Source organism: Chiloscyllium punctatum, chromosome 19 (assembly GCF_047496795.1).
Source record: "Chiloscyllium punctatum isolate Juve2018m chromosome 19, sChiPun1.3, whole genome shotgun sequence".
Classification (NCBI taxonomy): domain Eukaryota; kingdom Metazoa; phylum Chordata; class Chondrichthyes; order Orectolobiformes; family Hemiscylliidae; genus Chiloscyllium; species Chiloscyllium punctatum.
Window position 1 is genome coordinate 83,826,422 of NC_092757.1, and position 25,196 is coordinate 83,851,617.

The 25,196-nt window shown below is 39.8% G+C and overlaps 1 protein-coding gene across 14 annotated transcripts in view; it reads right to left on the bottom strand.

The window, feature by feature from the left end:
- Positions 1-25,196, bottom strand: part of LOC140491549 (kinase suppressor of Ras 1-like) — a 208,516-nt gene that overhangs the window by 35,188 nt on the left and 148,132 nt on the right. For all 14 annotated transcript variants that reach the window (XM_072589898.1, XM_072589895.1, XM_072589887.1 and 11 more), the window contains 4 exons: positions 19,072-19,219; positions 14,562-15,021; positions 6,726-6,907; positions 926-995 (listed from right to left, as the gene is read on the bottom strand). In XM_072589898.1, coding sequence (XP_072445999.1) covers positions 926-995; positions 6,726-6,907; positions 14,562-15,021; positions 19,072-19,180 — 821 coding nt within the window. In that variant the 5' untranslated portion in view covers positions 19,181-19,219. The remainder of the gene's footprint in view (positions 1-925; positions 996-6,725; positions 6,908-14,561; positions 15,022-19,071; positions 19,220-25,196) is intronic.

Consider the following 25,196-nt stretch of genomic DNA (forward strand, 5'->3'; position numbering starts at 1 on the left):
AATCCATACAACAAAGAAAGAGGCCATTCAGCCCATCGGGTCTGCACCGACCCTCCGAAGTGCATCCCATACAGATTCACTCCTGCATCATTCCTGTAACCCCACATGGTGTTTTTACCATGGCTAACCCACCTTACCTCCATATCTCTGGACATCGCAGGGCAATTTTTAGCATGGCCAATCCACTTAGCCTGCATATCTTTGGACATCCAATAAGAAGTACAACCAAGATCCAACCAGACATTTCCAGGAACGCTACTTTCTAAGAGGTCAATAGCAGCAAACAATTGTGGATTGTAAGGTTAAAAACACATTTACACATCTCTTTTAAAAACAGGATTGCCATTTTTAAAATGTAGTCTTCCAGGGACAAATTTACCCAAAGTTTGGTTATTTTCACCATCATGGGTAATGCAGTAATAATTCCTTTAAGCACAACGTAAACCAAATAATCAGTTCCATTAAAACACATGCATTTGCTGGGCCGACTAGTGGCTTTCCCAAACTGAAAACTCATTCTCAGAATGGGTGCAACAATTGCATCATACAGTGACATGGCGCTGTACCTAACCTGTAGTTCCCCACAAGTCCAGTTCCTGATTTTAAAATCACTCTTTTATGGGCAACCATCAGGTAGATAACCAGGCAGAACTCAACAACAACAGTAAGAAAGGGAACACTACAGAACTAAAGTTATATTTTAATCATGCTCTCTAAATTTGCTGTTTAAAGAAAGGTAATCCTACTTCATCCTTGATTTATTATTCTAGCCTCATCTCCTTTGGCTGCAGTGCAAGAAAAAGAGACAAAACAATAATAATCTGATCTTAAAATGTAAATAAAGGCCAACAGATTCAACTGCATCACCATAAATATTTATAGACCCAAGAAAGAAGAAATTTTCTTCTGGGTTCTTGTTACTTACCTATGTGTAATGGAAAGCCCAAAATCTCTCTGCACCATCTGAGGGGATCCACGCGGTACATGTAAAGTGTCTGCAAAGGGAGAAGAGGCTACATTTAAACAGTCAAAAAAAATTAAACCATTTTTAACAGTTACTAAGGTGAAAATTACTTGGACTTAACAAGCCAATGCTTGCTTTAAGGCACATTCTACATCACCTTGGATTGCCATAAATGAGAAGAAGGGATTTATATTGTGTGTGAGGCTCAAGTTGCCTTGGATGCAAGCACAAAGTCTAAGCTTGGTGCCTTTTAGGCAACATCAAGGACTTACACAATTTAAATAGAGGCTCTTGTAATAATAAAACACAGGGTTATGGAATAAAGTTTTGGATAAATCAATGCACACCAAAACAAACTTGGCTCCACAAAACTTCTTATTCTCCAATTAAAGAGAATGGTAGATAAGCTAATCATTTGACTTAAACTGTATACATAAAACAACCTATTACGTCAAGCAGTTTTAGTCAAAAACAGAGTGAATGACCTTGTAGGATCATTCAGCAATAAACAGACATGCTGTATCTGCAGTTCCCCAAATGACCAATTTTCCATGTTTGAGAGTTCCTTCATTATTTTATTTGGATAGGGAAACTGGTTGGGGGAAAAATAAATAATGATTTTTACATTAGTTTCATTCTTTATAAAGAATGTTCCTTTAAGGTTCTCATATTCCAGCTTAGGTTAAAAACATAATGCTATGTTTTGGGAGAACTGAAAGAGTTTTTAGGTTGGTGGAGGGGAGCAGAGTGAAATGCACAAGTAAAGATGGGTGAAAAAATATTTATGATAATTACTGGAACAATAGATGAAAGTGAAGAAGTACTTGCATATTGTTAATACAATCTGACAAACTTCAAAATCTAGTCAAAAGAGTTTGAGTACATTGCAAAAAAAAGCTACACTTTATAAGAATGATTTGGAGATGCCGATGTTGGACTGGGGTGGACAAAGTTAAAAATCACACAACACCAGCTAATAGTCCAACAGGTTTATTTGGAAGCATTGGCTTTCGGAGTGCTGCTGCTTCGTTAGGTGGTTGAGGAACCACTTGAAGAAGAAGCGCTCCGAAAACTAGTGCTTCCAAATAAACCTGTTGGACTATAACCTGGTGTTGTGTGATTTTTAACTTTATAAGAAATCAGCAAATACAAGCCTCATTAGATTAAGCCTTAGAGTTTAGCCCTTTAAAGGCTGAAAGCTGTGGATAAAAAGGACCTAGAATGTATAGTTATAATGATCACAGAACTACTGAAGTTCATCATCAGTGCTAAGCAAATGGATAGTAACATTCCCACATATAGCATTGATCAAGGAGAATGAGAAATTTCCACTGGTTTTGGGCGGCATGGTGGCTCAGTGGTTAGTACTGCTGCCTCACAGTGCCAGGGACCTGGGTTCAATTCCCACCTCAAGCAACTGCCTGTGTGGAGTTTGCACATTTTCCCCATGTCGGCGTGGGTTTCCACCAGGTGCTCCAGTTTCCTCTCACAATCCAAAGATGGGCAGGTTAGGTGCGATGCTAAATTGCCCATAGTGTTGGGTACATTAGTCAGGGGTAAATGCAGAGGAATAGGTCTGGGTGGGTTGCTCTTTGGAGGGTCGGTGTGGACTTGTTGGGCCGAAGGGCCTATTTCCATACTGTAGGAAATCTAATCTAATCTACCCTGCTACTCCAGAAAGGGTATGATGTTGCAGTTTTCACAAATGCAATCAATACAGAATCTGTAAACTTTCGTGAACTTCAACTTGCGCACTATTCTCAGTTTGCATTGGCTAAATGAGATGCAACTGAATTTTTAAACGGCATATCAAACATGCTAAATAGCCTCTGATCCGAAAAACGTAGTTTTTAAAATCGAGAATTGAAAATTCAATTTTAAAATAATTTCTTCTATCACATTTCAACTTTGATCAGAACTTTCATATCTCTACTTCTACCTTAATCTCATGTATACACCTTAATTTTTATTTTGCTTCCTGTAAAATATTCTAAAATGTAATAAATATCACTACTGTTTTGGTCATCAGAATTCTTCAATCTGATTGGCTTATCGGCCTGTCTGCTGCAAGCACTATTTCTAGATGACACCAAAGTCAAAGTCACAACAGCACAGAGAAAAATCAGTATTTTAGATTCTGCTAAACCATGGTGGACAGATATCTTTTTGGTTTCTGATAGGTGCTATATGGTATTAACCACAAAATCCAGGCCACTTTGCTGTCAGAATTGCTGAGATAGTCTGAGTCAATGAAGACTAAGAATATATCTGGGAGCTGTTGATCTAACTGGTTTAAAAAATGACAAGAGGGCACAAAAAATAATTTATGTTACTATTAAGTAGAATGAAAAGATTATTATACTCCCCTCAGATGCTAAACAATACAGCTTAAAGTGTTACAGATTGTGCTAATTTGATGGATCTTGGTGACATTTGAAATGTAGATGTTCTACTTCCATGATCATTATCTAGTGACTGCTGCAAAGTGTACACAAAGTTTGGATGGAATGAAACCAGGCTCAGTTCTGACACTGTAAAATGCCTGCTCATGTTTAGTGCCAAGCCTCACACACAAAGAATGACCCCACTGGCAAGATACCAGCAGACATGGAACAGGAGAGGAGGGCAGAGGGTTAGGGGGAGAAGGATGTAGAGCATAAAAGATGGGGACAGGAAGAGAAATCAATAAATCAAAGCAATATTTCAAATAAACGTCACAGGACAAGTTCGGCAATAATTAACACTGAAGGCCAGAATAATAAAGATCAGATCAGTGATTATTCACATTATTGTGCTGTACTTTGCAGATCAATTATGCCACAGAAAAAGAAATACGACAAGCCAAATTATAATTACGCCCCCTGTAGGGGCACAGCCAGTTCCAGCTGCATGGGCTAGTTAGTAAGACCTGTTAAAACCACTACGATACCAAGTGGGTTCATCAATTGCCAACTCTTTGTTCTCAAGAATGAAGTATTTCTTTAAATATTGCAATGTCACATAGTGCTTACAAGCAGGACACTATTGCATGCTAAGATATTCAATAAGAAGTTCATGTGGGTGGTGCTATAGAGTAGCAGCTGCAGCTCCTATTAGCAAACGTTTTGCATCAAGTGATATCTTGAGCACAGTTACAAAGCAACTAGCACTTCATGTTCAGAGACCAATGATGCACTATTATTCATGACAATAAAGTTAGTTATTGTAGAATAACCTGGCATACCCCTCATTACATTAATGTCCTTTTCAGTGCCAGAAATCTGGCTGTCAGTGCAATATCACCCCCTACATTTTCCAAGTAATTGGGTGTATAATGTGTGACCTAAACATTGGTTAAAGTAGGTTACAGAATATGCACTTCCTTCACGACAGTCAGTGATATAAAAAAGAAGTACAATTAAAATTCCACATAATGGGGTGGCAGCACAGTTTTGCAAATAAAAGCAGTATAGGAAATACGGGTTATCAATTTAATTGAAGTTAATTTTTTAAAAAGTGGTGTTTGTTTGTGGAAGAGAAATCTGAAAAGAAAGCAATAAAAAGGTGCCAGATTCTAGGATTAGACTGATCTCTTTCCTCACTAATTGCCCAGGGTTCTGCCACCTCCCCTACCACCACACCCTTGTTGCCATCACCCTGCATCCCCCCCAACCCCTTCACTAATTTACATCCTCCCGAGTAGCTCTAGAAAATCTCCCCACCAGTATATTAGTCTCCTTCCAATTCAGGTACAATCCGTCATCCTCCTAATATAGGTCACTTCTATCCCAGAAGAGATTCCAATGATCCAAAAATGTGAATCCTTCTCCCATGCACCAGCTCCTCAGCCACGCATTCATCTACTCTATCCTCCTATTCTCACCCTCACTAGCTCGTAGCACCGGGAGTAATCCAGATATTACTACCTTTGAGGATCTACTTTTTTAATTCCTGCCTATCTTCCTATACTCTCCTCAGGTTTGTGTCCTTTACTCTTCCTGTGTTGTTAGTTCCAATGTGTACACAACCTCACACTGGTCCCTCTCCTCTTAGACAATAGTCTGCACCCTCTGAGATATCGTTGAACCTGGCACCGGGGAGGCAACGCACCATTCTGATGTCTCGCTATCAGCCACAGAATCATCCGTCTGTACCTCTGACAAGAGAGTCCCCTATCACAATCGATTGTTTGGAACTTGGCAGACCTCTCATTACATTAGAGTCAGCCTAGGTACCAGAAACCTGACTGTCAGTGCTACATCACTGCCTACAATTTCAACAACAGTTTGAGATCGGGATAGCCACAGGAGACTCCTGCACTACCTGCCTCCCTCCCTTAGCTTTCCTGGAGGTCAACAGTCTACATCTTCAGTTTAACTCCCTCCCTCCCTCTAACCCACCTCCCCCCCCCAACTCTGTAAATTCATCATTGCCTCTAACTGTCGCTCCATCTGGATCATGCAGTCCAATAGGATTTACAACCAAATACACTTCTTGCAGACATAATCACTAGTAACATGGAAACTCTCCTTAATCTCCTACATCCAACAGGAAGAACACATCAATCTACTACAGGCCACAGAGATGTACAGCATGGAAACAGACCCTTTGGTCCAACTTGCCATTTTTGCATGTTATCAATCTACAGACCCAGGAAATAGCACAGTCTTCCTGCTTTAAAGAAATACTGCTCCAGGCTAGCTTAGAACCTGTGTTTTTATGTTTTTAAAGTTAATCAAGAGACAGATCTCAATAACAAATTTTAAAAACCCACTATTTGCTATCATCGCTTTACAAAAGAAAAACAGCGAGTTATGCTTTAAATGGCTGCTTAGCTGCTCCCTTGCTGTGAGCTCCCACACACGGGTTTCTCCAAGGTCAGCTGTAAATTTCACTGTTTGCTTATTGCAGACAGTCAGTACTTGGCACTTGTGTGGTGTGAATGTTACTTGCCACCCCAGCCTGGATTTTGTCCATGTTTTACTGCATTTGAACATACTGCTTCAATATCCGAGTCATCATGAATGGTGCTGATTATGCACAAACTATCTTTGGTGAACATTCCCACTTCTGATCTTATGATGGAGGGAAGGGCATTGACAAAAGCAGCTGAAGATGGTTGGCCTCGGTCACTACCTTGAGGAACTCTTGGAGATGCCCTGGAGCTAAGATGACTGACCACCAACAATCATAACCATCTTCCAAATGCCAGGTATGACTCCAACTGCAGAGAGCTTTCCCATCGACTCTAGTTTCCCATGCCAGATTCAGTCAAACTCAGCCTTGATGTCAAGGGCAGCCACTCTCACCTCACCTTTGGAGTTCAGGTCTTTCATCCAGCCGAAGAGTGTTTTTATATTGAGGATGCACAGCTAACTGCACATTCAGTTAATTGCAATTGTGGGCTAGTCACGCAACTCTTAATTTGTTCAAGAGAAAAATAGTGATCATGCCATACTTGCTATTTCAGCTATGGAATGATGAATGGCATAAGAGGTTTGCAAGAATTAAATTAAAATTAATTATGTTTCCAGAAAATGTCAAGAACAGACAGGAAAGATGCATCTTTGAAATAGAGACAAGATTCAACACATATTTAAAGTGATTAGAGTGAAAGATTTGCACATTGATTAGTTGTCTACTCAGCCAATTCACTGAGAAAAATCATGCAAACTTGAAAACCAAGCATGCCATGCAGGATTATGCCAAATAATCTAGTGATAAGTGCAAAAACACCGAAACACTGCATGCATCAGAGTCATGTTAATGTTAAAATACCAACTTTTAGGAGAACTGTGGTCATCAGATGGACAAGGCGTTGTGGGAACACAGTGAGAACTCCCAATAGATTGAGGAAAGAAAGGCCTACATGGCATTAAAGGGGACCGGGTAGCAATATCATCACAGCTGCTGCCACTGCCATTGATGTTCAGATTGAGAAAAAACTTGTTTTTCTTACCGAACCTAGAAAGAAAAGTTGAACAATAGTTACATTGACTAATAATAATAAATGATAATATAATTAAATCAATATGCTGTATAATCTAAAATTGCAAAGAAGAAGTGATAAAATATATACAACAAATTTAAATAAAAATACCATTATAATTGAATCACACAGATTTAATACCAAAGAACAGGACTGAAATGAATCAACTCAATTATGGGGCTAAAAATGTGCAGAATGGAGCCATAAGATGACACGTGGAGTGAATAAAAAGATCTTTCTTTTGGTGAACCAAAATCACAAATGCATTTTTAATAGAGGCCTATAAGTTTGTAATACTGGAGCCTAGCAGAAGTCTTGTCGAGTAACTTTATATTACATATATCTACCTCCAACTGAAACTGGAGCACATAGGATTCACTCAATAGCCAATTTAAAAATATTAAAAAAACTCTGCTTTCTCCAAATGAATGTCTCACATCTATAATTTTGCTGCATTTAGTAACATGTCTGAAAAAAAAAAGTTATTTAAACAATAGCACAGCCACATGGCTTTAGCTCTTATCAATAGTGGAATTTCACAAAGAAAACATTGCTTAATATTCACAATGACACAGGAGGCTGCCATTCAGCCCTGGGTACAAAGATTTTTTTTTGCTTAATATTATTCTGACAGCTCTGCAAATTTAGTTCCCTGCTGTTTATCCAATGTCCTTTGGAAATCAACAATCATATCTATTGGCACTGCTCATGTCACAACCAGGTTCCAGGTTATTACCACTGGCTGCAGAAAGCATCCTTCCTCATATCCCCCTACATCTCAGGCCTGTATCGCCCTATCTGTGCACCATCAGCTAAGAAGAATTCTGATAAATTTCATACAAATTTTGCTGGGACCAGTTTGGTGTGTGTGCCACCAGAGGCAAAAGCAACATCAGCATTTCCAAGTCCAACTCCATAGCTCGGCCTGGTCCGAGCCCCTTCCCGGGTGATCAGGTCTGTGGTCCTAACTCTGTCCTTTCTAGCTCTGGTTCCCAACTGAAATACAGTAAAACTAATCATTAGTTAACTCTGATGCTTGGCACTTTTTAAATGGTCAACTTTATTAGCGTTAGCTCTGCTACAACGCGGTAGTTCTGGTACTCGTGCAATACCGTGTTATACGAAAATCACGTGATAGCAGCACCGTTTAAACTAATGGGATCACATTATATCTAATGCGCATTTTAAAAGTTTGCAGTTTAGAAAGTGTACCCAATTTGCCGATCACGGTATAGCAAACTTGCATTAATGAAACGCACGTTATATCAGAATGAGCTGTAAATCGAATCATTGTTTTGGAATTTGTTTCTCAAATGCACCAAGCTTCCAAACTTTATTTTTAAATTAAATTTGTTCACCAGTCCCAAGGGAAAGAAAAGTTGAAATGTGGCCATCCACGTGGAAAGGTTGGACAAGCCTGGCCTCGCTCATTTAAACTACTCGTAATCTTGTTCACCTTAATTAGACCTCCCATGAACCTCAAAAGAAGAACAACCACTGCTGCTTCTCCATCCTAACCTTCAAGCTAAATTGCCCCATCTCTGGAGCCATTCTGGTAAATCTCCACTGCAGAGTAACGACGGTCTTCAAGTATTGAGTGTGGTGACCTGTACTGGACCTAACACTGTAGTTATGATGAAAAAAGAACTTAATTTCCAGGTTTTTGAAATCAATACCTTGACATCTCTGAAGATAAAGCTCTTAAATGCCTTGATAGTTCTCTCCCTCTGATTGGCCACCTTCAAAAGATCAGTGCATACAAACCCCCAGAAACCTCTATATCTGCATATTCTTTAGAACAGTGCCATTTAACTATATTGATTCTATCTTTCCCTGTCAAAAAGTATCACCTCACTTCTCTATGTTAAATTCTATCTGGAACTTGCCTGTCTGTTCTGGTGGCCTATTCGACTCAGGTATACAGCATGGAAACCAACCCTTTGGTCCAATCATCCATGCTGACCAGATATCCTAACCTAATCTAGTCCCATTTGCCAGCACTTGGCCTGTATCCCTCCGAACCCTTCCTATTCATATACCCCTCAGATCCCTTTTAAATGTTGCACTTATACCAGCCTCCATCACTTCCTCTGGCAGTTCATTCCATGCACGCACCACCCTCCATGTGAAAAAGGTGCCCCTTAGGTCCCTTTTATATATTTTTCCCTTCTCACACTCAAGCTATATCCTCTAAATCTGGTCTCCACCGCCCCAGAGAAAAGGCCTTGTCTGTTTATCCTATCCATGCTCCTCATGATTTTATAAACCTCTGAGGTCACCCCTCAGCCTCGATGCTCCACAGAAAACAGCCCTAGCCTATTCAACCTCTCCCTATAGCTCAAATACTCTGGCAATACCCTTGTAAATCTTTTACAAAGCCTTTCAAGTTTCACAACATCCTTCTAATAGGAAGGAGACCAGAACTGCACGCAATTTTCCAAAAGTGGCCTAACCAATGTCCTGTACAGCCGTAACTGTGAAGGTGGGCAGCATGGAGCACTGGGGGGATCTCAAAGAAAATATGAAATTCTAACAGGACTAGACATAGTAAGATGCACAATGGATGGTCCCACTGACAGGTGAGTCGAGAACCAGGGGTCTCAGATTAGGGATACAGGGTAGACTATTTGGGACTGAAAGAGAGAGAAATTTCTTTATCAGGAGTGGTGAGCCTGTGGAATTCACAGAAAATAGTCTAGGCCCAAGCATTGTTTGATTTCAAGAATGAGTCGGATATAGCACTTGGGGCTAAAACGATCAAAGGAAAAGCAGCAACAGGTCATTGAGTTGAATGAGCAGCCATGATCATAACAAACGACAGAGCAAGACAGTGAGAGAGGGCAAGAGAAAAAATGATGTACTTGCAAATGAATAAGTTATCGTGCACGTAAGGCTATATATATTTAGGGGCTACTGTATGGGAGGGAGGAGAATGTAGTGGAATCTATTTTAATGAACAGTGTGTCTCAATTCTTAAATTTAAATCTGAGATTGAAATCAGAGATTCAGTAAAAGGGTACTAACTTCCTGATGAAAATAGTTCAGCTTCACAAGTTGTGATAGAAAAATATTAGCTGGAAGGTTTGTTTTTGGTCATGATTGTGTTAGAAGGATAGGTCAGTTACTTAGGGAAAAAGATATTTTGATGCTAACTCACACCTGTTACTTTCTGCCAAATTAAATACTACGGCATCTAAGAAATGTAATGCTTTCCGTGGAAACCTTGGCTTTACATTTAATAGATAGTTGATTAATAATGATTAGGCATGAATTCTTCCAATTCTTCTTCTGAGAGAATCCAAAAATCCCCTACCTCCTGTATTTGGATGGTTGTCATCACTGCATCACCTAAACAAAGGTGTTAGCGAGAATCTAAAAATAGCCCCTCTTCCCCCTGTCTGAAGAACAACCAATTATCACAGCACTGTTTTCTGTCCTCAAGTCAATTTATCCAACCTGGGACTGACCCTCCAATGACATAAGCCCAGGGCCCAGGTGAGGGGTGTACATCTCGGCCCAGTACCTTGGACCTGAGCACAGCCAAGTAGACTCAAGGCTGGGGGGAATGGACCATGAGGAATGCAAGGGTCTAGGATTTCTGTTTCTAGCCCAGCATGAATTTTAAGTTTGTTCAGCAGCCCCTTGAGTGATATTTTGTCATCTATTGGATTTCCTTAAATTAAACTTCTGCTACTTATTCACTTTCTTTAAAGTAAAACAATCTACAATTTAAAAATGTATTTAATCAACTCCATTCTCTCCAACTGGCTCTCCATTGTATCCTAACTGTTGATTCTTAACGATTGTTAAATTGACTAGCATGTACTAGGTACGTTTTTAACTTTTCTTGAACAGTGTAACATTTACCACCCTCTAATTCCTCTAGCATCTCTCTGTACATCAATTTTCCCCAAGGCTTTTCCATTTACCATACAGTTTGCTCTAGAATAGGACCTTCCAAAATGCATCACCTCGCATTTGCCCGGATTGAACTCCATTGCTATTTCTCCTCCCAACTCTCCAGTCCATCTATATTCTGCTGCATTCTCTGACAGTCCCCTTCACTATCTGCTACTCCACCAATCTTCGTGTCATCTACACAAGATTGGATAGTTCAACTTAAGGACCACAGATTTGGCTGACAAACAAACTGAAGGTAGATTGGCATTATTACACAAAATCTAGAAGCAATAAGAGACGCTTGGCTTTGGTTAAAAGATAATAAATTAACCTGAAGAACTTTCACCAAAACTATTACAACATGGGGCGGCACGGTGGCTCAGTGGTTAGCACTTGCTGCCTCACAGCACCAGGGACCCCGGTTCAATTCCAGCCTTGGGTGCCTGCCTGCGTGGGGTTTGCACATTCTCCCAGTGTCTGTGTGGGTTTCTTCCGAGTGCTCTGGTTTCCTCCCACAGTCCAAAGATGTGCAGGTTAGGTGAATTGGTCATGCTAAATTGCCCGTAGTGTTAGGTGCATTAGTCAGAGGGGAAATGGGTCTGGGTGGGTTGCTCTTCGGAGGGTTGGTGTGGACCTGTTGGGCCGAAGGGCCTGTTTCCACACTGTAGGAAATCTAATCTAATTACTGACCCATCATCATTTATTGTTTAATACCTGATAAATGCTTGAAGCAGAATATTTATCAAATACATATCTAAATACAAAACTGTTTTCTGAGCTATTTCATACAGTATTATGAATATTTATAAATGCTCAAATCTTTGATTTTTAGTGAAACTAAGCTTTCAACTTTGGGCATGTTTTGGAAACTCTATGAACACCCAATGAATATTTACATATTAACATTTTATGGGAAAACTGCGTGATTCTGTAATGGTTTACAACAGACACTGTGCACAGTAGCTTCATGTCAAAAACCTCAGGAATGTTATTAATAAGAAAATCATGTTTTTCTTTTTACGCATAAAACCCAGTTCATGTCTCCGCCAGGAATCCTTGCAAGGTGATAAAGATAACCAATCACATCCTTGGCTACAACTAACAAATATCACATACAAAAATAACAAACAAAATGAAATAAGGTACATTGTTTAGTTCGCAAAGTTCAGGAAAAAAAAGCTATACTATCTGCAGAAACATTCTAATAACTGGACCGTCTTAAATCTGGATTTTGGGTGTCGCTATTAGAAATATGGTTTGTCAGCATCAATGGCATGAATTGTTGTTGTGCCTACCAAACCAGTCCCCAAAAAGACCTGAAATAAATTGGCATTGTCAGAGAAGAATAACATACTTCCAATGCTTTACAAGTTCTTATACAAGAGTTTTAGCTGGATTGCCTTACAGTTCTATAGGGAGTAGGGTAAATGAATTTTCAGCTCTACTTTATGGTGCAGCACAACATATACTGTGCAAATTCCTGAAAAAGAATTCACTTCAAAATCATTCTTCATAAATGGATCAAGTTGGCTGGGATGTTGAGAGTACAAACTTGCCATGTTTCCTCCCCCTAATGCTGAGTATTTCATACCACCAGTTGGCACTCAGCTGAGCAAATTCTCTTCGCTTCCCCATGCTACTCTGCAAATGAACAGTAGGGGGTACATTTGAGCAATGACAGTCTAGCCTTCAAAATGGCAATTTAAACTCTTACAGTCAAAAGGAAAAGAAAGAAGCATCAAGTCAAAATGAAATCATGGCTGTCAAATACTTTTTTAACATCAACAAAGACGACCTTAGTCCTGCCCACTCCATCCTTGAAAAAAGTTAATCACTTGAAATTAGAGTGTGGGGAGGAGGAGATGGAGGAGACATTAGAAAGTGAGGATGGGAGAAAGAGAGCGAAGAGTGTAGAAAAAATAGATGGGCACTGTCAAACTCACCAATCCTCAAAGTGTTCGCTATTCTGCTTGATCTGATTCAACATGCACAAATTTGCACACTAACACACTCGGCCAACAGTGTAACAAACTGTTTAAATATTCAGACCCGTGATTAAATTTTAAGTCCTGAATTAACCCCCCGCCCATTCGTCCCCAAAATAAAATTAGTACACATCAACTAGCAGAATAATGTTTCAATCTCACAAGGTGCAGCAAAGTCATCTGAATTAAAACAGCTTTAGAATCACTGAGAAAAAATTCAGTTTGTTGAAACTTCCAGTACAGGCACAGCAATGCAAACCTGACTGACAAATTTGGGATTATCAATTAGACTCGCAGTATGTGGCACACTTGTGTGCAATGAAAGCTACAAGTATTAATAGACAGGACCCTGTTCGTTGCACGCAGGAATAACATGGAACAGGCACAATGCATATACAACTCTACAAAATTAGGTGATAGTGCAAGGTTTGTAGCTCAGGTTGAGGTTTAGGGTGTAGGTTTGCTCGCTGAGCTGTAGGTTTGATATCCAGACGTTTCATTACCTGGCTAGGTAACATCATCAGTGGTGACCTCCAAGTGAAGCAAAGCTGTTGTCTCCTGCTTTCTATGTTTGTCCTGGATGGGGTTCCTGGGGTTTGTGGTGATGTCATTTCTTGTTCGTTTTCTGAGGGGTTGATAGATCTAGATACCATCTATGTGTTTGTTTATGGCGTTGGGGTTGGAGTGCCAGGCTTCTAGGAATTCTCTGGCATGTTTTTGCTTAGCCAGTCCCAGGATAGATGTGTTGTCCCAGTCGAAATGGTGTTTTTTCTTCCTCCATGTGTAGGGCTATGAGGGAGAGAGGGTCATGTCTTTTTGTTGCTAGCTGGTGTTCATGTATCCTGGTGGCTAACTTTCTTCCTGTTTGTCCTACGTAGTGTTTGTGGCAGCCCTTTCTTGCCACAAACACTACGTAGGACAAACAGGAAGAATGTTAGCTACCAGGATACATGAAAACCAGCTAACCACAAAAAGACACGACCCTCTCTCCCTCATAGCCCTACACACTGAGGAAAAAAAAAACACCATTTCGACTGGGACAACACATCTATCCTGGGACAGGCTAAGCAAAAACATGCCAGAGAATTCCTAGAAGCCTGGCACTCCAACTACATCGCCATAAACAAACACATAGATGGTATCTAGATCTATCAACCCCTAGAAAATGAACAGGAAATGACATCACCACAAACCCCGGGCACCCCATCCAGGACAAACATAGAAATAGAAAGCAGGAGACAACAGCTTCGCTTCACTTGGAGGTCACCACTGATGATGTTACCAAGCCAGGTAATGAAACGTCTGGATATCAAACCTACAGCTCAGTGAGCAAACCTACACCCTAAATAGGTGATAGTCATTCACTAATTAATTTCTCAAGATAATGCCCTGAATCAGTCAGCATGTCTAATTTAAAATTTAAGCAAAGTCTGGCAAGTTAACTGACAATCAGCATTAGTAGGTGCATTCTCCATGACAATCTCTCTACCAGTTAGAATCTACTTGCAAACCAATCAGCACTCTACTCTCAACCAGTATGAACAGTGGGGGTTTTCCCCTTGAATTGGTATTCTTGTGAATTGCCCAGATGAGTGCCAAACAAAAAGTTTCCATATCTTCTTTCAGCAAGAGTCAAATTCTGCACCACCAAATAATTATTTGAAAACAGCTTTACTTAAAAAGGTATAACAACTGTTTGCAGATGTGCATTCATCACATTGATATATGAATAAGTCATACTTACTTAATTGTTGGTACCTCATCTATTCTATTGCCCAGTTGTGATTCATGAGATTTACTCCTGGTGAGTCCGGAGAAACCAGGAAAAAGCTGAATAAGTTTCCTAGAAGGTGGTGGTGGAGTTCGGGGTGGCTTAAAACGATGCTTCTTCTTAGAGGGAGGAGTGGCTGGTGGCGTAATTGTAATAGTTTGGGGCCCTGATGTTCGCCGACCCGGTCGAGGGGATGGTGAAAAAGGGTCTACTAAGTTGTCTGAGCGATTTGGCAAGCATATAGATTCCGAAGTTGGAATAACAGAAACAGATATTGAACGTGGTGGAGAGGGTATTAATCTGGGAACAGGGGAAGGACTGTGTGGCTGTCTTGAACCAACAGGACAAAATAGTTCTGAAGGAGATACAGTACTGCTTTCTCGTCTTGTCTCGGATGAAGTCCAAAGAACAGTGTCATCTTGTAGCTCACCACCTATTTTAAAAAAATACAAAATAAAAGATCAAAGTTCATTAACATAGCAACATTTGCCTTTAAAATTCTTCAACAACTCACTGAATTTCTGGTGATAAACATTTTCATACAGTATAATGGCTCAATGATGAACAATGAAGTAACATGACAACAGATTAACAATTAATAAAAGACTTAAATGACAGAGTCATCACTTGCATTTCATTTAGATTTAAAAATACTATAATAATTTCACCACAATGTAAATGATGTTTGACGGATTTGTCATGCTTTAGGAAAGTATTCGGAAGCAAACAATGGAAACAAAAACAGTCAGATTAAAGCAGCCAAAATGCAAGGCAGTTGAAAGGAAATAGGAAGGAAGCCAACATATAGATCATTAAATGGGTGCAAATTAATTGGCACAGACATAATGAACCAGTTGCAATATTTTGAACATTCCAATTTTCTGTACCCCTTTGTAGGACCTCAACAGGTCAATTACTAAAACGAAAATTACAGATATGCAAGACAGAAGGAACAATACTTAGAAGTATGATCTTAAATAACAAAAGGAGATAAGTTGAATTGAATACTATTACTGATAATGCTGCTAATGCTTTTAAAAAATATCATTCGTGGGATGTGGGCAACCCTGCTAATTCACTGTCTATTTCTAAACTTTAACTGCTCTGGCAAAAGTGGTGGTGGGCTGCATTTCTGATTCATTGCAGTTCAGAGTGTGTAGGTACACCCACAGTGCTTTCAGGGAAGGAATTCCAGGATTTTGACCCAACAATATCAAAGGAATGGTGATACAGTTCCAAGTCAGGATAGTGTGGAACTTGCAAACAATAAAAGTGTCCCCATAGATCTTCTGCTCTGCCCTTCCAGGTAGACATATTCAGAAGGTGCTTTCAGAGAAGTCTGAAATGCATCTTATAGATGCTACACAGCTGACACTGTGCTTCAGTGGTGAAAGAAATTAACATGGAAAGGGGGGGCAGATATGGTGCTAATCAAGCAGGCTGTTTCCCATGGATGATGTTGAGCTCCAAGTGTTGTTGGAAGTGACCCATCCAGGCAAGTAGAGCGATTTCCATCACAGTCCTGACTTGTGCCATGTAATTAGTGGCTTTGAAAGTCATGAGGTGAGTTCTATGCAAAGGGTCCCTAACCTTTGACCACTTTGTATCCACCGTACTTATATTGCTGATGAAGGGCTTATGCCCGAAACATCAATTCTCCTACTCCTTGGATGCTGCCTGACCTGCTGCGCTTTTCCAGCGCCACACTCTTGACTCTAATCTCCAGCATCTGCAGTCCTCACTTTCTCCTACTTTATATTGCTGGTCCAGTTTGAATCTTGGATACTGTTGACCAGGAAATCAATACTGGAACTTTGGTGATAGTGATGCCATTGAACATCAAAGGAAGATATCCTATTGGAGATGGTTATTCCCTGGCATTTGCATGACACACATGTTTCTGGTAACTTATCAGCCCAATCCTGAACATTATTCAGAGCTTGCTGCATATGAACATGAGCAGCTTCAGTGTCCAAGTTGTCACAAATGTTGCTGAACATTACATTCAGAAATTGCATAAATCAGCAATGAAATCAAACGGAAGACAATTCAGATCTACTCAAGCTGATAAAAACCAGACAGATTTCTCATTGAAAGAAAAATCTCTGAAGATTGAATTACCCAACATATTCTATCTCAATACAGTACTCAACTTGGGCACCACAACTTTAGTTGCTCAATTCTTAATTAACTGAGTTGGGCTCAAAAGATGCATCGAATAACTCAACTAATGCTGGTTTGTCAAAACATTTTTACTATTTGTGAAGTAGTCAACTCTGCAAAATATTTTACACAAAATGTGTGGAATCTCCCATCCTTCCCCTTGTTGTGCCAATTTTCCAAAGTGGAGCAAACACCCAGCTGTTGAAGCCTTCCAGAAACTTGTCATCTAGTCCATCAGTATGCAATTAACTCAAGAAGGAAATGTCAGCACTAGAGTTTTGGGAATCACAGCCAAGTCCAACAATAACAGAACAGAACTTGCCAGTGGCAGCAAGCCAATAGCAACCTGGACCAGGACCTTGCGACAAATTTGTTATTGCAGCAACTGATCCATCGCAAAACTGCTAGCTAAACATGCTGCTCTTAAAAAACAATTAATCTGGACTTCTGTATCTGGGCCAGCATTTAGTGCCCATCTCTAGCTGCCTTGAGAAGGTTATAATGAACTGCCTTCATAAGCCATTGCAGTCCATATGGTGTAGGGAAACATCGCTTTCTAGAAGATATCTTGACTCAGTGACACTAAAATGGTAATATAATTTCCAGTCAGATGGTGAGAAGCTTGGAGGGAAACAAGTAGATGCTGTGTTCCAACGTATTGACTGCTCTTCTCCTTCTAAGATGGCAGTGATTATAAGTTTGGAATAAACTAAGGAATTCTGGTGAATTTCCGCAGTGCATCTTATACATGGTACACAATACTCCTACTATGTGGTTGTGGAGGGAGTGAATGAATGTTTGTGGATGTGGTGACAATCAAGCAAGCTGAGGGCCATTACACTTCAAATATTGTTAGAGCTGTACTCATCCAGCAAGCAGAGAGCATACCATCACACTCCTGACTTGTTCGAAAGGGCTATTTTACCTCTCCACAAGGTGGGGGGGGGGGGGGAATGTTTTAAAAAGAAATCCCCTTTCCTCCAAGTCTTCACCCCCATACTCCAAATTATTTCAACTCACACAACCTAATGTCCTCGCCCCAAATCCCATGACCCTTTATATAATAGAATAGTAAATTACTGACATTTGTATTTTTACAAAAGTGAAAATGTTTAAGTCACCATACTCTGGCACCTACATTAATAACAGAAATCATATACATAAAAAATTAAGACAAAGTACTCCCACCTGCTACCCTTTCCTTCTCACCTATCATACCAATTCATTGAGCACTGAAATGTGCATATACGCAGTGTTTTTTTAAAATCAATCATTCTATTACCTATATTTCTATATGACAAAATATACTCTATTCATAAAAGCACATTTTGGCCCAACAAGTCCACGCTGACTCTCCAAAGAGTAACCCACCCAGACCCTTTCCCTACCCTACATTTACCCCTGACTAATGCACCTAACACTATGGGCAATTTAGCATGGCCAATTCACCTGACCTGCACATCTTTGGATTGTGGGCGGAAACCAGAACACCCGGAGGAAACCCACACTGACACAGGAAGAATGTGCAAATTCCACACAGATAGTTGCCGGAGGTGGGAATCTAACCCGAATCCTGGGCACTGTGAGGCAACAGCACTAACCACTGAATCACCGTGCTGCCTCTATTTTGAAATAGTAACACTACTTGTATCCACCTGTCACCATCCCACATACCTTCCCCCAACCCCACCCCTATCTATCTCTCAGCACCCCCTACACACGTTTCTGATGAAACATTGATTCTCCTGCTCTTCGGATGCTGCCTGACCTGCTGTGCTTTTTCCAGTGCCACACTTAGACACGATTTAACAAGTCAGTCCCAGACACCGGGCACTCTACCATCCAATTTCAATGGTGGCAACTGGTGCCTCCAGAAACCCGGCACATACCAACAATGGCCTATCCACCAATGAAATCAGAAATGCCAAGTTCAATATTCCTGACTTCTTTGAAGTTTTGCACCAGAGCGGAGATGCTCTGAGTCATGGTGAATGTCATAGCTGTGACTCATGGCGCATTTAATTTCCTGATGTAAAATATCAACATGAATATTTGCCAGAGAAAATTACCAAACAAATTCCAACAGTATCAGCAGTCACTACAACAATAAAACACAATCTCTAACTTTAAACAGGATGCATACTGAACTGTAAAAAAATTAGTTTGGGATCTTAAAGTACCTCACAACATGTATTTTTTTTTTAACATAACCCATCCTTAACAAAAAGCTGTTCAGTAACCTCTCAAAGTTTAAGATATTGTGGAACACTCCCAGACTACACCAATTACATCATTGTAAGAGCTGAATAGTAACAATTACCTGAATCATTTATGCTTCTTAAACAGGAGAGGGCAGCATTCAGCCGACAGCATTCCTCAGGGTTAGCTCCATACCTCTTCATGACTTCACAAACCTTCGTATCGGACATATTCAGCAAAATGTCTAGTGTTAGATCACCTGGGACCTCCTGAGGACAAAAGTACAAACATTAAAAACAGAATTCACAACGTTTCAATTTATATTACAGTAGCATTTAATTGAAATCAGCTACATTTATGCTTTCTCATGTTAAACAATTCAGCTGTGACACAGCATTGCAATATCTATAGCTTAAATCACAGGCTCATAAACAGCAACCGTTTTCTCAGTAATTTAGATCAGTTTTACTCAATAGGAAATAGCTAAACCAGCCAAATCAAACTGTGATCAATAAAGCAATAAAAGAGCTTCGAAACCTTCTATCGTGTTGAGAAATGTACCAGGGCTAGAAAATGCAGGAATTGATGTGAAGCACACGGCTTGTCCCAAATGTTTAAAGAAGGGGATTGCAGGAAGTAGATTTTCATGTCAAACTGCAACATGAAACCTATCATTTCACTGCCAGTAGTAGTAGTATTGCTAAACGCCAGATAAGCATAGAAAAGTACACAATCTAAAAGTGACAGGAGTTTAAAGAAAGAAAACTGTTCAGTGACCTCACTCTACATGATCTACCAGCTAACAGACGTTCTGCAGCTCACTGTTTTTAAGGCTCTTGCTTGTGCAAAGACTTTGGGAGTTACACTGCAGCCAATGATGCAGTCAGAATTATAGAAACCTTTACAAAGAGGTGCAAAGATTACTTGCAAGTACAGTGGAGTCTAATATTTCCACATACCAAACACTTCAATGTCCATGCATAGATTTTAAATAAATTCTGCAGGTTTTCCTAGACGAACTTGAAAAAACCCAAATGGTTCTCCACATCTCTGGCTGTTTAAATTGACTAGCCACTCACAGCAACCTTAATCATGAACAGAGTCTCCTGATGTTGGACTATTCCTTTAAATTTTCCTTGCTGTGTATGAGGCCCATTCCTTGATTCATGTAAGCATACTGTGATTAATGCATTTTTAAATAAAGCATTCTTCATGCTACAGAATGTCAGCATTCTTTGAGATCACAATATAGGAAGCACTCAGTTCCAAAAGTACTGTTACAAAGAGTTCCAAAGAATTAAATGTTATGAAATTCTGCTGACAAATAGGAAGACAGCCAGCAGGACCAGGGCTAGTTGCAAGATTTTCAATAGGTTACTCAGGACAGTTCCAGGGTCTCTGAAGATGAATTCAAAAGCGGTTAGGGTAGGAAACTAATGTAGAGAAAAAGGCAGCAAGAGAGAACAAGAACACAACCCTTGGGAGCTGTGGGGATTCAGAAGAAGCCAAATCAGCCTTTAATTTTCAGTCCCGCTAAGAGCAGGAGATTGAAAAGCACACAAGTAATATTGGCTTCACGCGACACAGCGAGACCAAGGAAAAGCCCAGGGTAGTTCTGGCTTAGTGAAGCTAACCACCAGTGAAAGACTGGAGTTGTAAATGCGCAGTGGACTGCAGTTTCCAGAGTTGAGAGTTCAGCAGAGCATGGAGCCAGGAATGGATAACAGCAATAGCTGTGGCAGTTAACGATGGAGCAGCAGATTTGAGAGTATTAAGGCCAGATCAGCGAAAGTGAAGCATTGTGAAGTATTGAGATTTGGTGATCTGACATTAATGTTTGAGAATTGCTGAGAAATTCAGGATTTGTTTTGATCGCATTTGCTGTTGGATAAGCACATTTCAATGAGTCCATTATTCATATTTACCATATGTTAATTCTAGGTGTATTAACAGAAGATTTTAGATATACTGTCAATTATGTCAGTGCGCTAGTGATGTGTTATAAAGTTTGTTGTTGTTCGTTCAAACCTGCACAATCTCGTAGTTTTATTTTGCTAAAAGTCCCCTGGACCTTCTATTTCATCCTTTTTTTTGTTTTTAAAAATGGTCCCTGGTGCCTATGTAGATCATAACTTAAATTCTGCAGTCTGGTTCATGATCATCAACATACACAGATCACTTTGCACTTCACAGTATGACGACATTGAAAACATTCTATTCTACAATGAGAGAGTCAATTCCATGAGTAACAAAGTCCTATTCAGCTTCAGCAATAAAACCCAAAATCTACATGGGAATAACATTTCCAATATGGTCTCCTGACTGCTGAAAATTACTAATGTTTAGTTTAAGTTTTTGTCGTTGTTCACACCACAGTGAGATTACAGAATTAGGACTGCTCCCAGCTACAGTTGCTCCACAATCAGTGGAATTTAAACGTTTTTCAGCAAAATGTTGAATACTCTTCGTACTAAAACAAAAGCAGAAATCTGGAGAAAGTCTGCGTGTCTTGCAGCATCGGAGAAAGCAGAATTACCGTTTTGGGTCCAGTTACCTTCTCCAGAACTGAAGCTGGGTAACTGGACATGAAGCAGTAACTCAGTTTCTTTCTCCACAGATGCAGCCAGATCTGCTGCGTTTCTCCACCAATTTCGATTTTAGTTCGTGGTCACATTATTCTTTGTTTCATTTGACTGTATGTAGCCCAGCAGCAGAGCAACATGCTCAGTACCATCCCAGACCACTCAAGGAAGTCTTCAGCCAGTTCAGTCTTCCCATAAATCCCAAGTTGCAGCATTCTGCTACCTAATTCAGTTAGGTAATGGAGCAATTTGGCACAAAACTACCACAGCTCAAGAAAGCCCATCACAAATCATCATCTTAGGCAACTAAAGTTAGGCCACAAATACAGCACTGACAAGATCAGCATCTCCAAAATCAATTCAAAGCAAAAAGGCTTCCAAAACTCCAATCTACCAGAACCCTAAAAATACTCCATTTAACTTTGCATCTGCTCAACTGACCTCAGACTCAGAACACTGAGACAGTCCAACTCATTCATGCTGACCAGACACCCTAATCTGACTTAGTCCCATTTGTCAGCATTTGGCCCATATCCTTCAAAACCCTTGCTCTTTACATAATCATCCAGATGCCTTTTAAAATGTTGTAATTGTACCCGCATCCACCACTCCTTTTGGCAGCTCATTCCTTACATGCACCATGAGCTAATACCCACCAGGTCCCTTTTATATCTTTCCTCTCTCACATTAAACATACACCCTCTAATTTTGACTTCCCCATCCTATGAAAAAGACCTTGGCTATTCACCCTATCAGTGCTCCCCATGATTTTATAAACCTCCACAAGCTAACCCCTCAGCCTTGATGCTCTTGAGAAAACAACCCCAACCTATTCAGCCTCTCCCTAGAGCTCAAACCCTCCAAACCTGGCAACAACCGTGTAAATCTTTCCTACACCCTCAAGTTTAGTAACAGCCTTCCTTTAGAAAAGGATCAGGATCTGCCCAGTTCATTCCAATACCACATCCTCCCCTGCCGCAAAAACTTGGGCTAGTCTTCTCCAATCTCTGTCAAAGATTGCACAGCATGACACTTTCTTTCAATACCTATCTGGCAACTCAACTCTAAATCCCCAATCATTATATTCTCCCGATCTGAAAATGGCAAGGTACAGCAAAAGACTCATTTACCAGATGTTACAGCAAGGAAAGGGTGGCTGAGCAGGCTGATACACAAAATAAGATAACTGCATGTGGGTACACATCGCAGCAGTCAGTTACATAGTGCCTAGAAGCATTAGGAAACAAAGTTATAAACGCAAGTCACATAAACAGGCCAGCTGACCATAAACATACTCAAAGATAAGTTTCACACAATGTTTCAATGAAAAATGCAAGGTGGAGAGATTGAGAAGTGCAGGGAGAAAATTCCAGAGCTTGGGACAGAGGCAACTGAAAGCACAAACAACGGTGGTACAATACACAGGGGTCAGAATTGAAGGAATGCAAACATGAGAGCAATGGGGCTGGAGCAGAACAGCAATAGGAATGGGTGAGAGGAGGCCACAGAGGGATTTGAGGAATGCAAGTTTAGAAGGAGTTTTATATTAAAAATGGAGGAGGTAGAGATGAAGGAAAAAAAAACTGACATTTTGATCAGAAGTAAATTTCACTAGAGACAGATACAGAGACAAAGACAATCCCCTGTAATGCAAAGGGGAAAAAAAAAAGAAAATAGGAATTTTAAATCTTTCATTCATGAAAAGGGATGGAGTAGACGTCCTTATCAACCTTTACAATACTGATAAAAAAAGAAATTGCTGGAAAAGCTCAGCAGTTCTGTGGAAGGGTCATAGAGCTGTACAGCATGTGATCCGAAACGTTAACTGTGATTTCTCTCCACAGATACTTGTAGACTGCTGACTTTTTCCACTAACTTCTGTCTTTGTTTCTGATTAACAACATTGGCAGTTCTTTTGGTTTTTAACAATAGTGATTTCTTGCCCAATGAATCCATCATGAAGATAAAGTTAATCCTCCAACCATGCCTTTTCTTGTACAAGACTGGGGGGAGGGGAGAAATGAGGGAAGAGAGGAAGAAAAGAGACGGAGAAAGAGAGGGAGTGGGGGAGAAAGAAAGAGTGAAAAAGTGATACACACCATGTTAGACACTGCTTTATTCTCTCAGTAATTCTGTTGAATGTCACCTTTTCTCTAGTTTAAATACAAAAATTACTGTTCCCTTCCAGATCATGGCATAATTTGGCGACATTGTCTGATATGACAACAATAAAAATACCAGTCTGTTCCAGGATCATGATCATGTAGAGTACTTTACTCAGTTATTGGCCATAGCCTGCCAGGATGTTGAAAAGAACAGTAAATGTTAAAACACACCAAGTGTAATGGCCCTGGGAAAGCCATTAACAAAACGACGGAATAGTACCCAAGTGAAGAAACTACCAAATAATATTCCACATCTATACTTTTACTTCAATGCAAATCAGAACCACGTAAGTTGCATGTGAATTCAGGCTGGTGACACTTTGAATTAAAGAGACAAACTGCACTTAAAATAGTTGATACAAAAAGGTTCATCTTATGCATCCACAAGCACTTGCATCACTCTAAAAGGGCAATAATTAGTAACAACTCTGAGCTGCTTTGTCAGATATTTAGTACTTTTACACATACGGCCATGCTTTCCTGTCCATTGAACACCACAAACTCGAGCCTCGAAATCTTGAACTCAAGTGTCAAGTTACTCAAGTTAATGTTGCATTTCACAGCTGTCACTGGTCTTTGAAACTCACAAAACCTGAGGACATATGGTGGAAGCCAGCTAAGTTGTTACCATTACATGGATATAATGTGGATAAAATTAACCAGATCTGAGAAATACCAATGGGATAAAAAAACATCCTGGAGGTTACCTATAGAAAGCTCCAGAGAGAAGGTACCTAATGTAAAAAAATTGTATTCTTAAATGAAATGAGAGGCTCCTCAAAATTAGTACATGAAAAGAATATTGTTAAAAAGTGAGAATACAATTTTGCTTTATAATAAAAGAAATTACATTTAATCAATGCAATGATTATTTAAAAACACAGTAAGACACAGCATAAAATCATGCCTTCAAATAAGGCCTGAAAACTAAATTTTAAGTCAGTTCTTCAAGATTTACATCTCTCTCCGATGACACATGAATTGTCTCCAGCTTGCCTCAAGAAATTTCTTTATGAAGAAGAATGGTGTTAATACAAAACTCATGACCACAGAAAGTGGTAGAAACAAATAGCTTAGATGTATCTAAGCAGAAATTAGGGAAGCATTTAAGGAAGGAGGGAATCGAGGATTACATTGTCTGATTTAAATGAGAAAAGATAGAAAGGGCTTAAGTGGAGCATAAACCCCAACCTGGATAGTTAGGGCTAAATTACCTGTTTGTGCTGTACATCCTGCAAAAGACCATGGTGCCCATATAAGACATATCTTTTCACTTTTACTGCCTCTCTGTTCCACATATGGAAGCATGTGCATACTTACATTACAAGTTCTGTATTTATTTAATAATCTGTAATATTGAAATATTGAAACTGATCAAGTAAAATAGCTTGGTTACTTCAATCTAAAATACAAATACCTATAAGACAATAGCTGCACTGTACTAGTAACAGTTAATATAATTAGTACTACAATAATGCAACACCCAGACTGATTTCCAA